The sequence below is a fragment of the Panulirus ornatus genome, chromosome 11 (assembly GCF_036320965.1).
Source record: "Panulirus ornatus isolate Po-2019 chromosome 11, ASM3632096v1, whole genome shotgun sequence".
Taxonomy (NCBI): Eukaryota; Metazoa; Arthropoda; class Malacostraca; order Decapoda; family Palinuridae; genus Panulirus; species Panulirus ornatus.
This window is the reverse complement of record NC_092234.1, coordinates 39,729,894-39,750,131: the sequence shown is the minus strand read 5'-3', so window position 1 is coordinate 39,750,131 and position 20,238 is coordinate 39,729,894. Positions and strand designations below refer to the sequence as shown.

Below are 20,238 nucleotides of genomic sequence, written 5' to 3'. Positions count from 1 at the left end.
GAGGGAGACCAAATTGGAGGTGGAAAGATGGAGTGAAAAAGATTTTGTGTGATCGGGGCCTGAACATGCAGGAGGGTGAAAGGAGGGCAAGGAATAGAGTGAATTGGAGCAATGTGGTATACCGGGGTTGACGTGCTGTCGGTGGATTGAATCAGGGCATGTGAAGCGTCTGGGGTAAACCATGGAAAGCTGTGTAGGTATGTATATTTGCGTGTGTGGACGTATGTATATACATGTGTATGGGGGGGGGTTGGGCCATTTCTTTCGTCTGTTTCCTTGCGCTACCTCGCAAACGCGGGAGACAGTGACAAAGTATAAAAAAAAAAAAAATATATATATATATATATATATATATATATATATATATATATATATATATATATATATATATATATACATATGAAAAATGTAAGAAATAATTTAGAAAACTGAAAACTTCTAGCCTGAAATGAAATGAAAAATGAATGTCACATAATGGTTCAACCTCTGGCTATGGAAAAGGGAAATGTATAATTTATTTACACAAACGTCAATAGTAGTTTTCATCAATTTAACCACTGTATCATACTGCCTGGTCCACTTCTCTTATCATGAAACAGGAATATTGGCTTATGATGTTTCTCAATTGTCTTCATTACACAAACTACAACCATATCTTGGATACATGAGGGTAGGTAGTTAGTCATCCACCATAATAAAGCCTTGGCAGACCAAAAATTTATCTGGACCTCAACTTTTCCAGTACATTTATGAAAAACACCTTTTTGCTTTCCATCTGTATCACTTTGAATAAAAAAAAACTCCCTTTGTTCACATTTCAATGAAAGAATAAGCTTCAATGTCTAAGCTACATTTTTTTTCCAATTTCACTATTTAATTAAATTCTAATATAATTAAAATTAAATTAAATTTAATTAAAAGTTAATTAAATAGTGAAAAGAATCATACATACATTAAATAACCTTACCAACCAGTCAACAATACAGTCATCCCCTTTTTTGATAAATTCCACTGCAATACCATCCAAACTCGCTGCCTTGTTGGCTTTCATCTTCCGCAAAGCTTTTACTACCTCTTCTCTGTTTACCAAATCATTTTCCCTAACCCTCTCACTTTGCACACCACCTCGACCAAAACACCCTATATCTGCCACTCTATCATCAAACACATTCAACAAACCTTCAAAATACTCACTCCATCTCTTCTCACATCACCACTACTTGTTATCACCTCCCCATTAGCCCCCTTCACTGAAGTTCCCATTTGTTCCTTTGTCTTACGCACTTTATTTACCTCCTTCCAAAACATCATTTTATTCTCCCTAAAATTTAATGATAGTCTCTCGCCCCAACTCTCATTTGCCCTCTTTTTCACCTCTTGCACCTTTCTCTTGACCTTCTGCCTCTTTCTTTTATACATCCCCCATTCATTTGCATTATTTCCCTGCAAAAATCGTCCAAATGCCTCTCTTTTCTCTTTCACTAATAATCTTACTTCTTCATCCCACCACTCACTACCCTTTCTAATCTGTCCACCTCCCACGCTTCTCATGCCACAAGTATCTTTTGCGCAAGCCATCACTGCTCCCCTAAATACATCCCATTCCTCCCCCACTCCCCTTACCTCCTTTGTTCTCACCTTTTTGCATTCTGTACTCAGTCTCTCCTGGTACTTCCTCACACAAGTCTCCTTCCCAAGCTCACTTACTCTCACCACTCTCTTCACCCCAACATTCTCTCTTCTTTTCTGAAAACCCCCACAAATCTTTACCTTAGCCTCCACAAGATAATGATCAGACATCCCTCCAGTTGCACCTCTCAGCACATTAACATCCGAAAGTCTCTCTTTCGCGTGCCTATCAATTAACACGTAATCCAATAATGCTCTCTGGCCATCTCTCCTACTTATATATGTTTTTTTTTTTTTTTTTTTTTTTATACTTTGTCGCTGTCTCCCGCGTTTGCGAGGTAGCGCAAGGAAACAGACGAAAGAAATGGCCCAACCCCCCCCATACACATGTACATACACACGTCCACACACACAAATATACATACCTACACAGCTTTCCATGCCTTGATTCAATCCACTGACAGCACGTCAACCCCTGTATACCACATCTCTCCAATTCACTCTATTCCTTGCCCTCCTTTCACCCTCCTGCATGTTCAGGCCCCGATCACACAAAATCTTTTTCACTCCATCTTTCCACCTCCAATTTGGTCTCCCTCTTCTCCTCGTTCCCTCCACCTCCGACACATATATCCTCTTGGTCAATCTTTCCTCACTCATTCTCTCCATGTGCCCAAACCATTTTAAAACACCCTCTTCTGCTCTCTCAACCACGCTCTTTTTATTTCCACACATCTCTCTTACCCTTACGTTACTTACTCGATCAAACCACCTCACACCACACATTGTCCTCAAACATCTCATTTCCAGCACATCCATCCTCCTGCGCACAACTCTATCCATAGCCCACGCCTCGCAACCATACAACATTGTTGGAACTACTATTCCTTCAAACATACCCATTTTTGCTTTCCGGGATAATGTTCTCGACTTCCACACATTTTTCAAGGCTCCCAAAATTTTCGCCCCCTCCCCCACCCTATGATCCACTTCCGCTTCCATGGTTCCATCCGCTGACAGATCCACTCCCAGATATCTAAAACACTTCACTTCCTCCAGTTTTTCACCATTCAAACTCACCTCCCAATTGACTTGACCCTCAACCCTACTGTACCTAATAACCTTGCTCTTATTCACATTTACTCTTAACTTTCTTCTTCCACACACTTTACCAAACTCCGTCACCAGCTTCTGCAGTTTCTCACATGAATCCGCCACCAGCGCTGTATCATCAGCGAACAACAACTGACTCACTTATGTATATCTCTCTTTTTAAACCAGGTATTCCCAATTACCAGTCCTTTTTCAGCACATAAATCTACAAGCTCTTCACCATTTCCATTTACAACACTGAACACCTCATGTATACCAATTATTCCCTCAACTGCCACATTACTCACCTTTGCATTTAAATCACCCATCGCTGTAACCCAGTCTCTTGCATCAAAACTACTAACACACTCATTCAGCTCCTCCGAAAACACTTGCCTCATGATCTTTCTTCTCATGCCCAGGTGCATATGCACCAATAATCACCCATCTCTCTCCATCAACTTTCAGTTTTACCCATATCAATCTAGAGTTTACTTTTTTACACTCTATCACATACTCCCACCACTCCTGCTTCAGGAGTAGTGCTACTCCTTCCCTTGCTCTTGTCCTCTGACTAACTCCTGACTTTACTCCCAAGACATTCCCAAACCACTCTTCCCCTTTACCCTTGAGCTTCGTTTCACTCAGAGCCAAAACATCCAGGTTCCTTTCCTCAAACATACTACCTATTGCTACTTTTTTCTCATCTTGGTTACATCCACACACATTTAGACACCCCAATCTGAGCCTTCGAGGAGGATGAGCACTCCCCACATAACTCCTTCTTCTGTTTTCCCTTTTAAAACAGGGTTCCCACGCCACCAGGAAAATGGGAAAAACCCGGGAATTTTATTTGAGTTCCTCCCGGCCGTGGAAAGGCCTGGAAAACGCGTAAAATTAAAAATATCCGGGAAAAACACTTGAAGTAAGTTAGGAAAAGGTTACTTCCCTTGGGCCTCATTTGTCCCTCACTTTCGTACCCTGAATATACTTTATTGCTACAGTGCGGCTTTTTTGTGGGGTGAGTTGTATGGTACGAATCGAACTGAAATCGCAGTCTCGATTGTGCTTGCTCACACCTGTTATGGAGTAATGAAAGCATTGGTTAATGATGATCGTGATGGCCAATTTTTTTAAAAAACGTGCTTTGCATTTTCCAAGTCAACTCTTATTGACTCAGATTGGGTTAAAGTCTTTTTTTCTCAATGCAATATCGTTAAATACAAATACGTTCAAAGACTGCGAAATTTTTATAGATATTGCATGTTTACTTTCAAAGCGTTTAGTTAGCATTGAATTGGAACCAAGAACTTTAACAAGAGAGAAACAATTTTCAGAGGAAGTTACGGATGAATGTTGCAAGGAAATAGCTAACGCTAAAATTATTGAATCTTTAGAAATTGAAAGGGCTTTTTATTTGAGTCCAAAACAAGTTGTTGACATTATAGAAGGAAATCCTAATCTAAGACTATTCTCCTTTACGCCAAGGTGGATTAACTCTTTGTCTGAATGGATTGGCATCCTTTGAATGCTATAGATTTCCAATATTTTAGGTAAATGGCCTTAGTCACAGTGCTGAGTCAGAAAGTTTCTGTATCATTCAAATTGGTCATCTTGTGGCTTATAAAGCGTTGAAAGCCAGCCTCATACAGATAGCTCTTGATAGTCCTGTCAATACAATAAAGTCCAATCCTAAATCATTAGAACTAACGTGGTAACTAAGTTATGTGTTCAATAGAACAAACACAAACCAATGATCAGTGTTATCCAGATGGTTTGTCCATTGAAGTCCATTTAAGATTAAGTGGGCTGAAAACCCTGTAGAAAATATCCTGGAAAACATTTACAGATTCTGGAAATATCCTGGAAAAAGCCTTGAATTTTATGTCAGTAAAAGAGTGGTAACCCCGTTAGAAAGTCAAAATACAAGGAGGGGAGGGTTTCTAGCCCCCCGCTCCTGTCCCTTTTAGTCACCTTCTACGACACAGACATATACATATATATACATGTACGTATTCATACTTGCTTGCCTTCACCCATTCCTGGCGCTACTCTGTCTCACAAAGAAACGGCATTGCTACCCCATGCTTCAGCGAGGCAGCGCCAAGGAAACAGAAAAAAATGGCTACATTCACTCACACTCAGTCTCTAGCTGTCATGTGCAATGCACTGAAACCACAGCTCCCTATCCACATCCAGACCCCACAGACCTTTCCATGGTTTACTCCAGACATTTCACATGTCCTGGTTCAGTCCATTGACCGCAAGTCGACCTTGGTATCCTACATCATTCCAATTCACTCTATTCCTTGCACTCCTCTCACCCTCCTGTATGTTCAGGTCCTGGTCACTGAAGATATTTTTCACTCCATCCTCTCCCTCCAATTTAGTCTTCTGCTTCTCCTTGTTCCCTCCACTTCTGACATATATATCCTTTTAGTCAAACTTTCCTCACTCATTCTCTCCATATGTCCAAACCATTCCATTACTACCTCTTCTGCTCTCTCATCCACACACTTATGTCCACACATCTCTCATACCCTCTCATTACTTACTCGATTGTCCTCAGACATTTCATTTCCAACACAGCCACCCTCCTCCATACAACCCTCTCTGTAGCCTTTGCCTCACAACTGTATAATATTGTTGGAACCACTATTCCTTCAAACATACTCATTTTTGCTCTCTGAGATAATGCTTTCTCCTTCCAAACATTCTTCAATGCTCCCAGAACCTTCACCCTTCACCCAACTCTTGACTCACCTCTCCTTCCATGGTTATATTAGCTGCTCAGTCCACTCTCAGATATCTAAGACACTTCACTTCCTCCAATTTTTCTCCATTCTAATTTTATTACATCATTTGTTATACATGATCGCTGTTTCCCAGTCAGCGAGGTAGTGCCAGGAAAGAGACGAAGAATGGCCCATCCACTCATATACACATATGTGTACGTAAATGCCCACATATGCACATATACATACACATATGTAGACATTACATGCATACACATGTACAAGTTCATACTTACTTTCCTTTATCCATTCCTGTTCCTACCCCGCCCCACAGGAAAACAGCTTTGTTACCCCTGGTTCAGTGAGGTAGTGCCAGAAACACAGATAAATAGGCCACATTTGTTCACGCTCAGTCTCTACCTGTCATGTGTAATGCACAGAAATCACAGCTCCCTATCTACCTCCAGGCCCCACAGACCTTTCCATCCCAATTAACTTGTCCTTCAATCCTACTGAACCTGATAACCTTGCTCTTTTTCACATTTACTCTCAACTTTCTCCTTTCACATACTTTTCCAAACTCAGTCACCAACTTCTTCAGTTTCTCTCTCGAATCAGCCATCAGAGCTGTATCATTGGCAAACAACACCTGACTCACTTCCCAGGCCCTCTCATCCCAGCAGACTGCATACTCACCCCTCTCTCCAAAACTCTTTCATTTATTTCCCTAACCTCCCCATCCATAAATTATATAACCATCGGGACATCACAAACCCCTGCCACAGACTGACCTTCACTGGGAACTAATAACTCCTCTTTTCCTACTCGCACACATGCCTTACATCCTTGGTAAAAACTTTTCACTGCTTCTAGTAACTTACCTCCCACACCATTTACTTTTAAGACCCACAAATTATCAGCCCTATCATATGCTTTCTCCAGATCCATAAATTTTATGTACAAATCTGATTTTCTAAGTATTTTTTACATTCTTGAAAGCAAACACTTGATCCACACATCCTCTACCACTTCTGAAACCACACTGCTCCTCCCCAATCTGATGCTGTGTGCATGCCTTCACCCTCTCAATCAATACCCCCTATACAATTTCTCAGGAATACTCAACAAACTTATGCCTCCGTAGTTTGAACACTTGCCTTTATCCCCTTTGCCTTTGTACAGTGGCACTATGCATGCATTTCGCCAATCCTCAGGCACTTCAAACATGATCCATACATACGTTGAATGTCCTTACCAACCAGTCAACAACACAGATACCCTCTTTCGTAATAAATTTATTGCAATACCATCCAAATTTTAGGGAGAATAAAAAGATGTTCTGGAAGGAGGTGAATAAAGTGCGTAAGACAAGGGAGCAAATGGGAACTTCAGTGAAAGGCGCAAATGGGGAGGTGATAACAAGTAGTGGTGATGTGAGAAGGAGATGGAGTGAGTATTTTGAAGGTTTGTTGAATGTGTTTGATGATAGAGTGGCAGATATAGGGTGTTTTGGTCAAGTTGGTGTGCAAAGTGAGAGGGTTAGGGAAAATGATTTGGTAAACAGAGAAGAGGTAGTAAAAGCTTTGCGGAAGATGAAAGCCGGCAAGGCAGCAGGTTTGGATGGTATTGCAGTGGAATTTATTAAAAAAGGGGGTGACTGTATTGTTGACTGGTTGGTAAGGTTATTTAATGTATGTATGACTCACGGTGAGGTGCCTGAGGATTGGCGGAATGCGTGCATAGTGCCATTGTACAAAGGCAAAGGGGATAAGAGTGAGTGCTCAAATTACAGAGGTATAAGTTTGTTGAGTATTCCTAGTAAATTATATGGGAGGGTATTGATTGAGAGGGTGAAGGCATGTACAGAGCATCAGATTGGGGAAGAGCAGTGTGGTTTCAGAAGTGGTAGAGGATGTGTGGATCAGGTGTTTGCTTTGAAGAATGTATGTGAGAAATACTTAGAAAAGCAAATGGATTTGTATGTAGCATTTATGGATCTGGAGAAGGCATATGATAGAGTTGATAGAGATGCTCTGTGGAAGGTATTAAGAATATATGGTGTGGGAGGCAAGTTGTTAGAAGCAGTGAAAAGTTTTTATTGAGGATGTAAGGCATGTGTACGTGTAGGAAGAGAGGAAAGTGATTGGTTCTCAGTGAATGTAGGTTTGCGGCAGGGGTGTGTGATGTCTCCATGGTTGTTTAATTTGTTTATGGATGGGGTTGTTAGGGAGGTGAATGCAAGAGTTTTGGAAAGAGGGGCAAGTATGCAGTCTGTTGGGGATGAGAGAGCTTGGGAAGTGAGTCAGTTGTTGTTCGCTGATGATACAGCGCTGGTGGCTGATTCATGTGAGAAACTGCAGAAGCTGGTGACTGAGTTTGGTAAAGTGTGTGAAAGAAGAAAGTTAAGAGTAAATGTGAATAAGAGCAAGGTTATTAGGTACAGTAGGGTTGAGGGTCAAGTCAATTGGGAGGTGAGTTTGAATGGAGAAAAACTGGAGGAAGTGAAGTGTTTTAGATATCTTTGAGTGGATTTGGCAGCGGATGGAACCATGGAAGCGGAAGTGGATCATAGGGTGGGGGAGGGGGCGAAAATTCTGGGAGCCTTGAAGAATGTGTGGAAGTCGAGAACATTATCTCGGAAAGCAAAAATGGGTATGTTTGAAGGAATAGTGGTTCCAACAATGTTGTATGGTTGCGAGGCGTGGGCTATGGATAGAGTTGTGCGCAGGAGGATGGAAGTGCTGGAAATGAGATGTTTGAGGACAATGTGTGGTGTGAGGTGGTTTGATCGAGTAAGTAACGTAAGGGTAAGAGAGATGTGTGGAAATAAAAAGAGCGTGGTTGAGAGAGCAGAAGAGGGTGTTTTGAAATGGTTTGGGCACATGGAGAGAATGAGTGAGGAAAGTTTGACCAAGAGGATATATGTGTCGGAGGTGGAGGGAACGAGGAGAAGAGGGAGACCAAATTGGAGGTGGAAAGATGTAGTGAAAAAGATTTTGTGTGATCGGGGCCTGAACATGCAGGAGGGTGAAAGGAGGGCAAGGAATAGAGTGAATTGGAGCGATGTGGTATACCGGGGTTGACGTGCTGTCAGTGGATTGAATCGGGGCATGTGAAGCGTCTGGGGTAAACCATGGAAAGCTGTGTAGGTATGTATATTTGCGTGTGTGGACGTATGTATATACATGTGTATGGGGGTGGGTTGGGCCATTTCTTTTGTCTGTTTCCTTGCGCTACCTCGCAAACGCGGGAGACAGCGAAAAAAAAAAAAAAAAAAAAAAAAAAATCCAAACCCGCCACCTTGCCGGATTTCATCTTCCACACAGCTTTGCACTACCTTTTCTCTCATAACCAACTTTTCTCCCTGACTGTCTCACTTAACACTCCAACCTGACCAAAACCTTACGTCTGCCACTCAGTCATCAGAAACATTCAACAAACCCTCAAAATACTCACTTTACCTCTTCACTTCATCACTACTTGTAATCACTTCCCCCCTTTCAACCTTCACCGATGTTCCCATTAGTTCTTACGCATGTTATTTACCTCCTTCCAAGGAAGGAATAGTAGTTCCAACAACATTGTTGCAAGGAGTGGACTGTAGATAAAGTTGTACGGATGAGGGTGGATGTGTTGGATACGAAATATTTGAGGACAATATGTGGTGTGAGGTGATTTGATCAAGTAAGTAATGAAAGGGTAAGAAAGATGTGTGGAAATAAAAAGTGTGATTGAGAGAGCATAAGAGAGTGCATTGAAATGGCATGGACATATGGAGAGAAACAGAGGTGGAGAGAACGATGAGAAGTGGGAGACCAAATTGGAGGTGGAAGGATGGAATGAATAAGATTTTGAGCGATGGGGCTTGAACATACAGGAGGGTGAAAGGCATGCAGTGAATAGAGTGAATTGGAATGATGTGGTATACTGGGGTCAACGTGCTGTCAGAGGATTGACCCAGGGCATGTGAAGCGTCTGGGGTTAACCATGGAAAGTTTTGTGGGGCCTGGATGTGGAAAGGGAGCTGTGGTTTCAGTGCATTACACATGACAGCTAGAGACTGCATGTGAACAAATGTGGCCTTTGTTGTCATTTCCTGGCCCTATCTGGTGCGAACGCGGGGGGAGGGGCATGTCATTTCATGTGTGGCGGGGTGGTGGGCAGAAATGGATGAAGGCAGCATGTATGAATATGTACATGTGTATATTTGTAAATGTCTGTGTATGTATATGTATGTATACATTGAAATGTATAGGTATGTATATGTGCGTGTGTGGGCGTTTATTATATACATGTGTATGTGGATGAGTTGGGCCATTCTTTCATCTGTTTCCTTGCGCTACCTCGCTAACGCGGGAGAGTGTCAAAATTTGATAAATATAAATAGATAAAGGCAGTAAGTATGAATTATGTACATGTGTATATATGTATATGTCTGTGTATGTTTTTTTTTTTTTTTTTCCAAAAGAAGGAACAGAGAAGGGGGCCAGGTGAGGATATTCCCTCTAAGGCCCAGTCCTCTGTTCTTAACGCTACCTCACTGATGCGGGAAATGGCGAATAGTATGAAAAAAAAAAAATGTTTATATATGAGAAACTGCAGAAGCTGGTGACTGAGTTTGGTAAAGTGTGTGGAAGAAGAAAGTTAAGAGTAAATGTGAATAAGAGCAAGGTTATTAGGTACAGTAGGGTTGAGGGTCAAGTCAATTGGGAGGTGAGTTTGAATGGAGAAAAACTGGAGGAAGTGAAGTGTTTTAGATATCTGGGAGTGGATCTGGCAGCGGATGGAACCATGGAAGCGGAAGTGGATCATAGGGTGGGGGAGGGGGCGAAAAATTCTGGGGGCCTTGAAGAATGTGTGGAAGTCGAGAACATTATCTCGGAAAGCAAAAATGGGTATGTTTGAAGGAATAGTGGTTCCAACAATGTTGTATGGTTGCGAGGCGTGGGCTATGGATAGAGTTGTGCGCAGGAGGATGGATGTGCTGTAAATGAGATGTTTGAGGACAATGTGTGGTGTGAGGTGGTTTGATCGAATGAGTAACGTAAGGGTAAGTGAGATGTGTGGAAATAAAAAGAGCGTGGTTGAGAGAGCAGAAGAGGGTGTTTTGAAGTGGTTTGGGCACATGGAGAGAATGAGTGAGGAAAGATTGACTAAGAGGATATATGTGTCGTAGGTGGAGGGAGCAAGGAGAAGAGGGAGACCAAATTGGAGGTGGAAAGATGGAGTGAAAAAGATTTTGTGTGATCGGGGCCTGAACATGCAGGAGGGTGAAAGGAGGGCAAGGAATAGAGTGAATTGGAGCGATGTGGTATACAGGGGTTGACGTGCTGTCAGTGGATTGAATCGGGGCATGTGAAGCGTCTGGGGTAAACCATGGAAAGCTGTGTAGGTATGTATATTTGCGTGTGTGGACGTATGTATATACATGTGTATGGGGGGGTTGGGCCATTTCTTTCGTCTGTTTCCTTGCGCTACCTTGCAAACGCGGGAGACAGCGACAAAGTATAATAAAAAATATAATATATGTATACCTTGAAATGTATAGGTATGTATTTGTGCGTGTCTGGACGTGTATGTATACACATGTGTATGTGGGTGGGTTGGGCCATTCTTTCGTCTGTTTCCTTGCGCTACCTCTCTAACATGGGAGACAGCGACAAAGTATAGTAATAATGATAAAGATAGATATTACGGAGTGAATGAATGAGGAAAGATTGATAAAGAGGACATAGGTATCAGAGGTGGAGGGAACAAGGAGAATTGGGAGACCAAATTGGAGGTGGAAAGATGGAGTGAAAAAGATTTTGAGCGATCGCTGCCTGAACATACAGGAGGGTGAGAGGCAGCAAGGAATAGAGTGTATTGGAATGATGTGGTATACTGGGGTCGATGTGCTGTCAATGGACTAAGCAAGGGCATGCGAAACTTGTGGGGTAAACAATGGAAAGGTGTGTGGGGCTTGGATGTGGATAAGGAGCTGTGGTTTCGTCGCATTACACATGACAGCTAGAGGCTGAGTGTGAATGAATGTGGCCTTTTTGTCTGTTTTCCTGGGACTACCTCGCTGAAATGGGTGTGGTGATGCTGTATCCTGTTGGTGCCTGGAATGGATGAAGGCAAGCAAGTATGAATATGTACATGTGTATGTATGTATATATCTGTGTATTTGTGTATGCATGTATATGTTGATGTATGTATGTATTTGTATGTACATGTATGGGTGTTTATGTACATATATGTGTATGTATTAGTGGATGGGCCATTCTTTGTCTGGTTCATGGTGCTACCTTGTTAACATGGGAAACAGCGATGTGATCAAGTATAATGATAATGATAAAAGAAATATATTTCATGATGATTTTACCGCTATCATTAACTCCATATTGGTGAGCAAGTACTCAAGCACTAGACTCATGCTCAAGTTCATCCAGTATTCTTACCTTTTCCTCGAACTTAAAGGTCTTTCTTATCCTTTTGGCAGGTTCACTGGTAGCAAGAGCACTTGCTTTATGCCCTGGCATAGTGGTAATTAGTACACTTGGGCACAAGTGTAGAATAATGCAAGTGGCAAACAATATGTCTTTATTCAGTGTGTGCTGGCAAAGAACTGACATGGTGGCCAGCATGGCATAGGCAGTATCAACATTAGTCAAATTACTGGGCTTGCGTTTTGATAAAAACATGGGAATAATATTATGTGTTCTTGCTATGTCAAAATTGTTTTATCTGGTCGTGCTTTATTCTGACACATCTAATGTGTACAAGTTTCAGCACAACACACTAAGAAGTACAAGAATATTGTCTGGGTGTCTAGTGGGATCCAACTGGGCATGTTTTATGTTGTTTACGTACACAGAATAATTGATGATTATTATTGTGTTTTATCATATGAATTTTACCATTTTGTTTCATTAATAATTTTTTCATTACAGTTAAACCATAAAAGTTAGTAAAAGTCTTAGCTGCGTTAGTCTGATGCAGTCTTTCCAAGGTCAGGCAGGCACTGGCAACACTGCCTCTTGCCCTGATGGCTGACTCTGGGAAGAAATTATCATAACCCAACTAGGCTTGGCACATAGACTTGAAATTGAGGTGCAAAGCATATTGCATAAATATGCAGATAGAGATGTCACTCAGCACATGTAAATATCTGTCTGGAAGCTCAAAGGAGTTGATGAATTACCTGGATGATCATATTAACATTCTTTTTATTATTTGTTGTTTTGTTGTTCCTTTGTCATTTTTTTTATTTAATTTTATCTCTTCTGTTCCATTTTCCTCTTCTGGATACTTGTTTTCATTTTTTTTTAAGTACCACACTTTCATATTTAGTTATTTATTTTGCTTTGTCGCTGTCTCCCGAGGTAGCGCAAGGAAACAGACGAAAGAATGGCCAAACCCACCCATATACACATGTATATACATACACGTCCACACACGCAGTTATACATACCTATACATCTCAGCGTATACATATATATGTACACACACAGACATATACATATATACACATGTACATAATTCATACTGTCTGCCTTTATTCATTCCCATTGCCACCTCGCCACACATGAAATAACAACCCCCTACCCCCTCATGTGTGCGAGGTAGCGCTAGGAAAAGACAACAAAGGCCACATTCGTTCACACTCAGTCTCTAGCTGTCATGTAATAATGGACCGAAACCACAGCTCCCTTTCCACATCCAGGCCCCACAGAACTTTCCATGGTTTACTCCAGATGCTTCACATGCCCTGGTTCAATCCATTGACAGCACGTCGACCCCTGATATACCACATCGTTCCAATTCACTCTATTCCTTGCACGCCTTTCACCCTCCTGCATGTTAAGGCCCCAATCACTCAAAATCTTTTTCACTCCATCTTTCCACCTCCAGTTTGGTCTCCCACTTCTCGTTCCCTCCACCTCTGACACATATATCCTCTTGGTCAATCTTTCCTCACTCATTCTCTCCATGTGACCAAACCATTTCAAAAGACCCTCTTCTGCTCTCTCAACCATACTCTTTTTTATTACCACACATCTCTCTTACCCTATTATTACTTACTCGATCAAACCACCTCACACCATCTCATTTCCAGCACATCCACCCTCTTGCGCACAACTCTATCCATAGCCGACGCCTCGCAACCATACTACATTGTTGGAACCACTATTCCTTTAAACATACCCATTTTTGCTTTCTGAGATAATGTTCTCGACTTCCACACATTCTTCAAGGCTCCCAGAATTTTCGCCCCCTCCCCCACCCTATGATTCACTTCCACTTCCATGGTTCCATCCGCTGCCAAATCCACTCCCAGATATCTAAAACATTTCACTTCCTCCAGTTTTTCTGCATTCAAACTTACCTCCCAATTGACTTGACCCCCTCAACCCTACTGTACCTAATAACCTTGCTCTTATTCACATTTACTCTCAACTTTCTTCTTTCACACACTTTACCAAACTCAGTCACCAGCTGCTGCAGTTTCTCACATGAATCAGCCACCAGTGCTTTATCATCAGTGAACAACAACTGACTCACTTCCCAAGCTCTCTCATCCACAACAGACTGCGTACTTGCCCCTCTTTCCAAAACTCTTGCATTCACCTCCCTAACAACCCCATCCATAAACAAATTAAACAACCATGGAGACATCACACACCCCTGCCACAAACCTACATTCACTGAGAACCAATCACTTTCCTCTCTTCCTACACGTACACATGCCTTACATCCTCGATAAAAACTTTTCACTGCTTCTAACAACTTGCCTCCCACACCATATATTCATAATACCTTTCACAGAGCATCTCTTATCAACTCTGTCATAACCACACTTCTGTCCTTTTTATTTCAACAGTCATTAGACTTGGCTCTGCTTTACACGCCTTGAGACTAGGCTTTACTGTAGACTCTGATATTATCTTTTGTTTCATTTTCCTTATTCAGGTACCTCATTTTCCATCTTTCTTTCATACTATTCGCCATTTCCCGCATTAGCGAGGTAGCATTAAGAACAGAGGACTGGGCCTTTTGAGGGAATATCCTCATCTGGCCCCCTTCTCTGTTCCTTCTTTGGGAAAAAAAAAAAACAAGAGGGGAGGATTTCCAGCCCCCCGCTCCCTTCCCTTTTAGTCGCCTTCTACGACACGCAGGGAATACATGGGAAGTATTCTTTCTCCCCTATCCCCAGGGATATTTATCTTTATGATAAATATTTTGTATTTCTTTTTTCATCAGTGTCTTCCTTTTCCTCGGTTTCTACTTTCAAGTTTTTTCTCAGCTCTGTTTAGTCCTCTTTTTTTTTTTCCTCCCAGTTGACTAGTACTTATGATTTGAGGTTTGTACAAAGAAGCTAAAGTTACGTTTGTGACTCCATATTCCAGAAGCAGCGACCACACCAGTAACAAAATCTAGTAATGCCACGAAGAATACTCCTTCCTTGCCACATATCACCACTCCAAAGAAAAGACTTTCCCTCTCAGGCTCTGATGATACCCCAGCAGTGCCTGATGAAGTGTCCTCTCCAACTGTAAGTATTAAAAAGATTTACAAAATGTATGACACATCTGTGTGAGCAATGAAAATTTCATCCATTATATAGTTGGAGAAATGTTTTTTGTTCCAGTGTATAATTCAAAAAAGAACCATCATCATTCCTCCTGCATGGCTAACAGCTGTGGTAAGCTACTAAATATATGGATCATAGGGTGGGGGAGGGGGCGAAAATTTTGGGAGCCTTGAAAAATGTGTGGAAGTCGAGAACATTATCCCGGAAAGCAAAAATGGGTATGTTTGAGGGAATAGTGGTTCCAACAATGTTGTATGGTTGCGAGGCGTGGGCTATGGATAGAGTTGTGCGCAGGAGGATGGATGTGCTGGAAATGAGATGTTTGAGGACAATGTGTGGTGTGAGGTGGTTTGATCGAGTAAGTAACGTAAGGGTGAGAGAGATGTGTGGAAATAAAAAAGAGCGTGGTTGAGAGAGCAGAAGAGGGTGTTTTGAAATGGTTTGGGCACATGGAGAGAATGAGTGAGGAAAGATTGACCAAGAGGATATATGTGTCGGAGGTGGAGGGAACGAGGAGAAGAGGGAGACCAAATTGGAGGTGGAAAGATGGAGTGAAAAAGATTTTGTGTGATCGGGGCCTGAACATGCAGGAGGGTGAAAGGAGGGCAAGGAATAGAGTGAATTGGAGCGATGTGGTATACAGGGGTTGACGTGCTGTCAGTGGATTGAATCAAGGCATGTGAAGCGTCCGGGGTAAACCATGGAAAGCTGTGTAGGTATGTATATTTGTGTGTGTGGACGTGTGTATGTACATGTGTATGGGGGGGGTTGGGCCATTTCTTTCGTCTGTTTCCTTGCGCTACCTCGCAAACGCGGGAGACAGCGACAAAGTATAAAAAAAAAAAAAAAAAAAAAAAAAACATATACATATTGTATTTTTATCAAGGGTCCACCACCAAAGAAGAGAGGTCGTCCTCCGAAGAACCGAGATGTAGTTGCTTCGCCAAAGGTCACAACAAATGTCACACATAAATCCAAAATGGCTTCTCAAGATACTACCTCAAAGTCATCTTCACCTGCAAATAGAGCCTTAGGAGATAACCTAAAGCAGTCACCAGGTTAGTTTTTAAGATTTACTTTGTAAATTAACCTTTTTAGAAATAAAAAGTAAGTTACTTGTCTGTGTGTTTAGGAAAAGTGGATAATCCATCGTTACCTCAGTATCTAATTGAATAAAATAATTAGAAAAATGATAGACATTGGATAGTGTGAACATATGCATTATTCATCTATTTTATAACTTTTCTATGGCTACCAGAGGCATGGGGAATCATGCAATTCTGAACACCTGAATGAAACTTGCTCATGGCTTACTGTCGTGATAGAAACTCCTCTGCTTCTAATGGCTTTCTTCCCACTTTTCCAGGAGTCTGCATACTTATTTCTCTCTCCAAGACCTTGGCATTTACCTATATCACCAGCCTATCCTTAAACAAATCAAACAGATATGGTGACATCACACCCTTGTCACAGACCCACCTTCACCTAGATCAACTTACCCTTCTTTCTACTCATTTGTGAATAACACCTACCATAATCTCGTGATGAAAACTCTTCTGCTTTTTAAAAGCTTTTCTCCTATGTCATGTATTAGTATCTCTTATCTACCCCATCATATGCAACTCCCTGCTTATGCAGATCTTTCTGTTTCTCTAAGTATTTCTTACACACACTTTTCAAAGGAAACATTTGATCCACACATCCACTGCCAGTCTAGCAGCCTGCATACCTGCTTCTGTCTCGAAAACCCTTGCATTTACCTCCCTCACCACCCCATTCATAAAAAAAAAGTAAACAGCCATGGTGACATCATAACCGCTGTTGCAGACCCACCTTCACCTAAAACCACTCTCTTCTTTCAAACCACTCAAACACGTCTGATTTTTTTGATAGAAACACCTCACTGCTTCCAATAGCTTTCCTCCCACACCTCCAGCAGTCTGGGTATCTGCTCCTCACTACCCCTTCCAAAAATGTTAACAGCATGGTGACATCATACACCCCAGTCGGGGACCCACCTTCACCTGGAATGACTTACCTTCCTCTGCACACTTATGCAAATGCCTTACTCTTATATTAGAAACTCCTCACTGCTTCCAGTAGCTATTTTCCCACATCTACTGCAGCCTGCATACCTGCTCCTCTTTCGAAGACCCTTGCATTTACCTCCCTCACCACCCTATCCATAAACAAGTTGAATGCTAAGATGACATCACACACCCCCTTTTGCAGACCTACCTTCACCTGGAATCACTCACCCTTCTCACGACCCACTTGAACACACACCTTACTCTCTTGATAGGAACTTTCCACTTTCATCACACACCTCCTGCATTCAACATACCAAGACACTTGCAATTATGTTTGTTCCTACTATATCCATAAACAAATTGTACAGCCAGAGTGACATCACACACCACTGTGACAGACTCACCTTCAGTAGGAACCACTCACCTTCCTCTGAAACCACTTATACACATGCCATAGTCTCATCATAAAAACTCCACAGCTTGTAATAGATTTCTTCCCACACAATGTATTCATAGCACTTTTCTCAAAGTAGCGCTGTCAGGCCTATCATATGCTTTCTCCAGATCCATAAATGTCTCGTGCAGATCTTTCCATTTCTTTTAAGTATTTCTTTCACATATTTTCAAAGGAAACACTTGATCCACACAACCCCTGTTCCTTCCTCTTGACTGCTTAATGCTTTATCTTGTACACCTCTCAGTTACATGCATTCCTTCTCTGTAAGTTCTGTCCTTGCACTTCTTTTCTCTCTTTCACAAGAAACTTTGATTTGTCATTTTCCTCTTTCACAAGAAACTTTGATTTGTCATCCCACCTATCACTACCTTTTCTCACCTGCCTCCTTCCCACCTCTTGCATGCCACACACTTCTCTCGTACATGCCAGCACTGGTTCCTTAAATACCTCCCATTCATTACCCACCCACACAGCTTTGTTTACTATCACCTAGTTTTGTTTCCTATTTTTTTGCCATTTCCAATGTTAGAAAGGTAGTGCTCGAGACATATGGAGAAATGCCTTATTTGCTCACATCTATTCTCTAGCTGTCTTGTGCAATACCCTGAAACCACAGACCCATATTCACATCCAATCCCCTCAGACCTTTCCATAGTTTCCCCTTGCTGCCACTTATTCCTGGTTTAGTCTGTTTACAGTAAGTCATCTCCAATATACCACATTACTTCATTTCAGAGTATCCCCTGCATGCCTTTCACCCTTCTGCATGTTCAGGCCCCAAACAGTGTGAATGTTTTGTACTCCATCCTTCCAACTCCAATTTGGTCTTCCACTCCTTTTCCCCTCCACTTCTGACATATATCCTCTTTGCCAGCCTCTCCTCACACATTCTATTGAAACTTCTGCACCATTTCAACACAACCTCTTCAGGATTGTCAATTACACTCTAGTTATTACCCCACTTCTCTCATACTCTTCTATTACATAATCAATCAAACCACCTCACCCCACTTATTACATATTCAGTCAAACCACCTCACCCCACTTATTATCCTCAGACATTTAATTTCCAACTCATGCACCCTCCGCAAATTCACATCTTTAGCCCATGCCTTGCATCCATACATCATTCGGACTATGGCAGTTTCAAATACATCCATTGATATCCTCCCAGGTAATGACCTCTCTTTTTACTTATTTCTCATTGTTCCTAAAACCTTTGTCCCTTCACCTGTCCTATGTCTCACTTTTGCTTCCCTTGATGCATTTGTTGCCATATTCATTTCCAGGTATATAAGATACTTCACTTCCAGATATTCTCCATTCACACTCAACTCCAACTAGCTAGTCCCTCTACTTTAAGAATTATTATTTTGGTGATATGATTTTTTCATGCTTGTAAAGGTATTGCTGTGTGATGATAAAGCTCACAGTAGTTAAACTTCTTGGTGTTTGATCTTTGTAAACTAACTAGAGCCAGTACTACTTTACAGGATTATAAGGAAAATGAAAATTCTTTGTATATGTGCCAGTTCGTAGAAATTTTGTTGGACATCCAAAATTTTTTTATTACAGCAAAAGAAAAGACGAAAAATCAAGTGAAGCAGAGTGAGATTGAGCTCCCGAAAGAGGTTAGTGCAGAACTTGCTGTAGTTTGTCAAATTTAGGCCTTAGTGAAGCTTTGATATTAAATGTTTACATTTCTTCATTACACATGACAGGTAAAGAGTGAGTGTGAACGAATATGGCCTTTTTTGTCTGTTTTCCTGGTGCTACCTTGCTGAAGTGGGAGCAGTGATGGTGTTTTCTGTGGGGTGGGGTGGCACTGGGAATGGATTGAAGGCGAGCTTGTTTGAATATGTTTTTTTTTTTTTTTTTATTATACTTTGTCGCTGTCTCCCGCGTTTGCGAGGTAGCGCAAGGAAACAGACGAAAGAAATGGCCCAACCCCCCCCCCCATACACATGTATATACATACGTCCACACACGCAAATATACATACCTACACAGCTTTCCACGGCTTACCCCAGACGCTTCACATGCCTTGATTCAATCCACTGACAGCACGTCAACCCCGGTATACCACATCGCTCCAATTCACTCTATTCCTTGCCCTCCTTTCACCCTCCTGCATGTTCAGGCCCCGATCACACAAAATCTTTTTCACTCCATCTTTCCACCTCCAATTTGGTCTCCCTCTTCTCCTTGTTCCCTCCACCTCCGACACATATATCCTCTTGATCAATCTTTCCTCACTCATCCTCTCCATGTGCCCAAACCACTTCAAAACACCCTCTTCTGCTCTCTCAACCACGCTCTTTTTATTTCCACACATCTCTCTTACCCTTACGTTACTCACTCGATCAAACCACCTCACACCACACATTGTCCTCAAACATCTCATTTCCAGCACATCCATCCTCCTGCGCACAACTCTATCCATAGCCCACGCCTCGCAACCATACAACATTGTTGGAACCACTATTCCTTCAAACATACCCATTTTTGCTTTCCGAGATAATGTTCTCGACTTCCACACATTCTTCAAGGCCCCCAGAATTTTCGCCCCCTCCCCCACCCTATGATCCACTTCCGCTTCCATGGTTCCATCCGCTGCCAGATCCACTCCCAGATATCTAAAACACTTCACTTCCTCCAGTTTTTCTCCATTCAAACTCACCTCCCAATTGACTTGACCCTCAACCCTACTGTACCTAA

General features: G+C 41.8%; 1 protein-coding gene across 3 annotated transcripts in view; it reads left to right on the top strand.

The window, feature by feature from the left end:
• The window catches only part of LOC139751412 (uncharacterized), a 239,291-nt gene that overhangs the window by 79,915 nt on the left and 139,138 nt on the right, over positions 1-20,238 (top strand). For all 3 annotated transcript variants that reach the window (XR_011713343.1, XM_071666800.1, XM_071666801.1), the window contains exons 7-9: positions 14,849-14,994; positions 15,920-16,091; positions 19,096-19,151. Coding sequence is in view for 2 of the 3 variants with exons in the window: in XM_071666800.1 (XP_071522901.1) it covers positions 14,849-14,994; positions 15,920-16,091; positions 19,096-19,151 (374 nt within the window). In the remaining variant the exon portion in view is untranslated. The remainder of the gene's footprint in view (positions 1-14,848; positions 14,995-15,919; positions 16,092-19,095; positions 19,152-20,238) is intronic.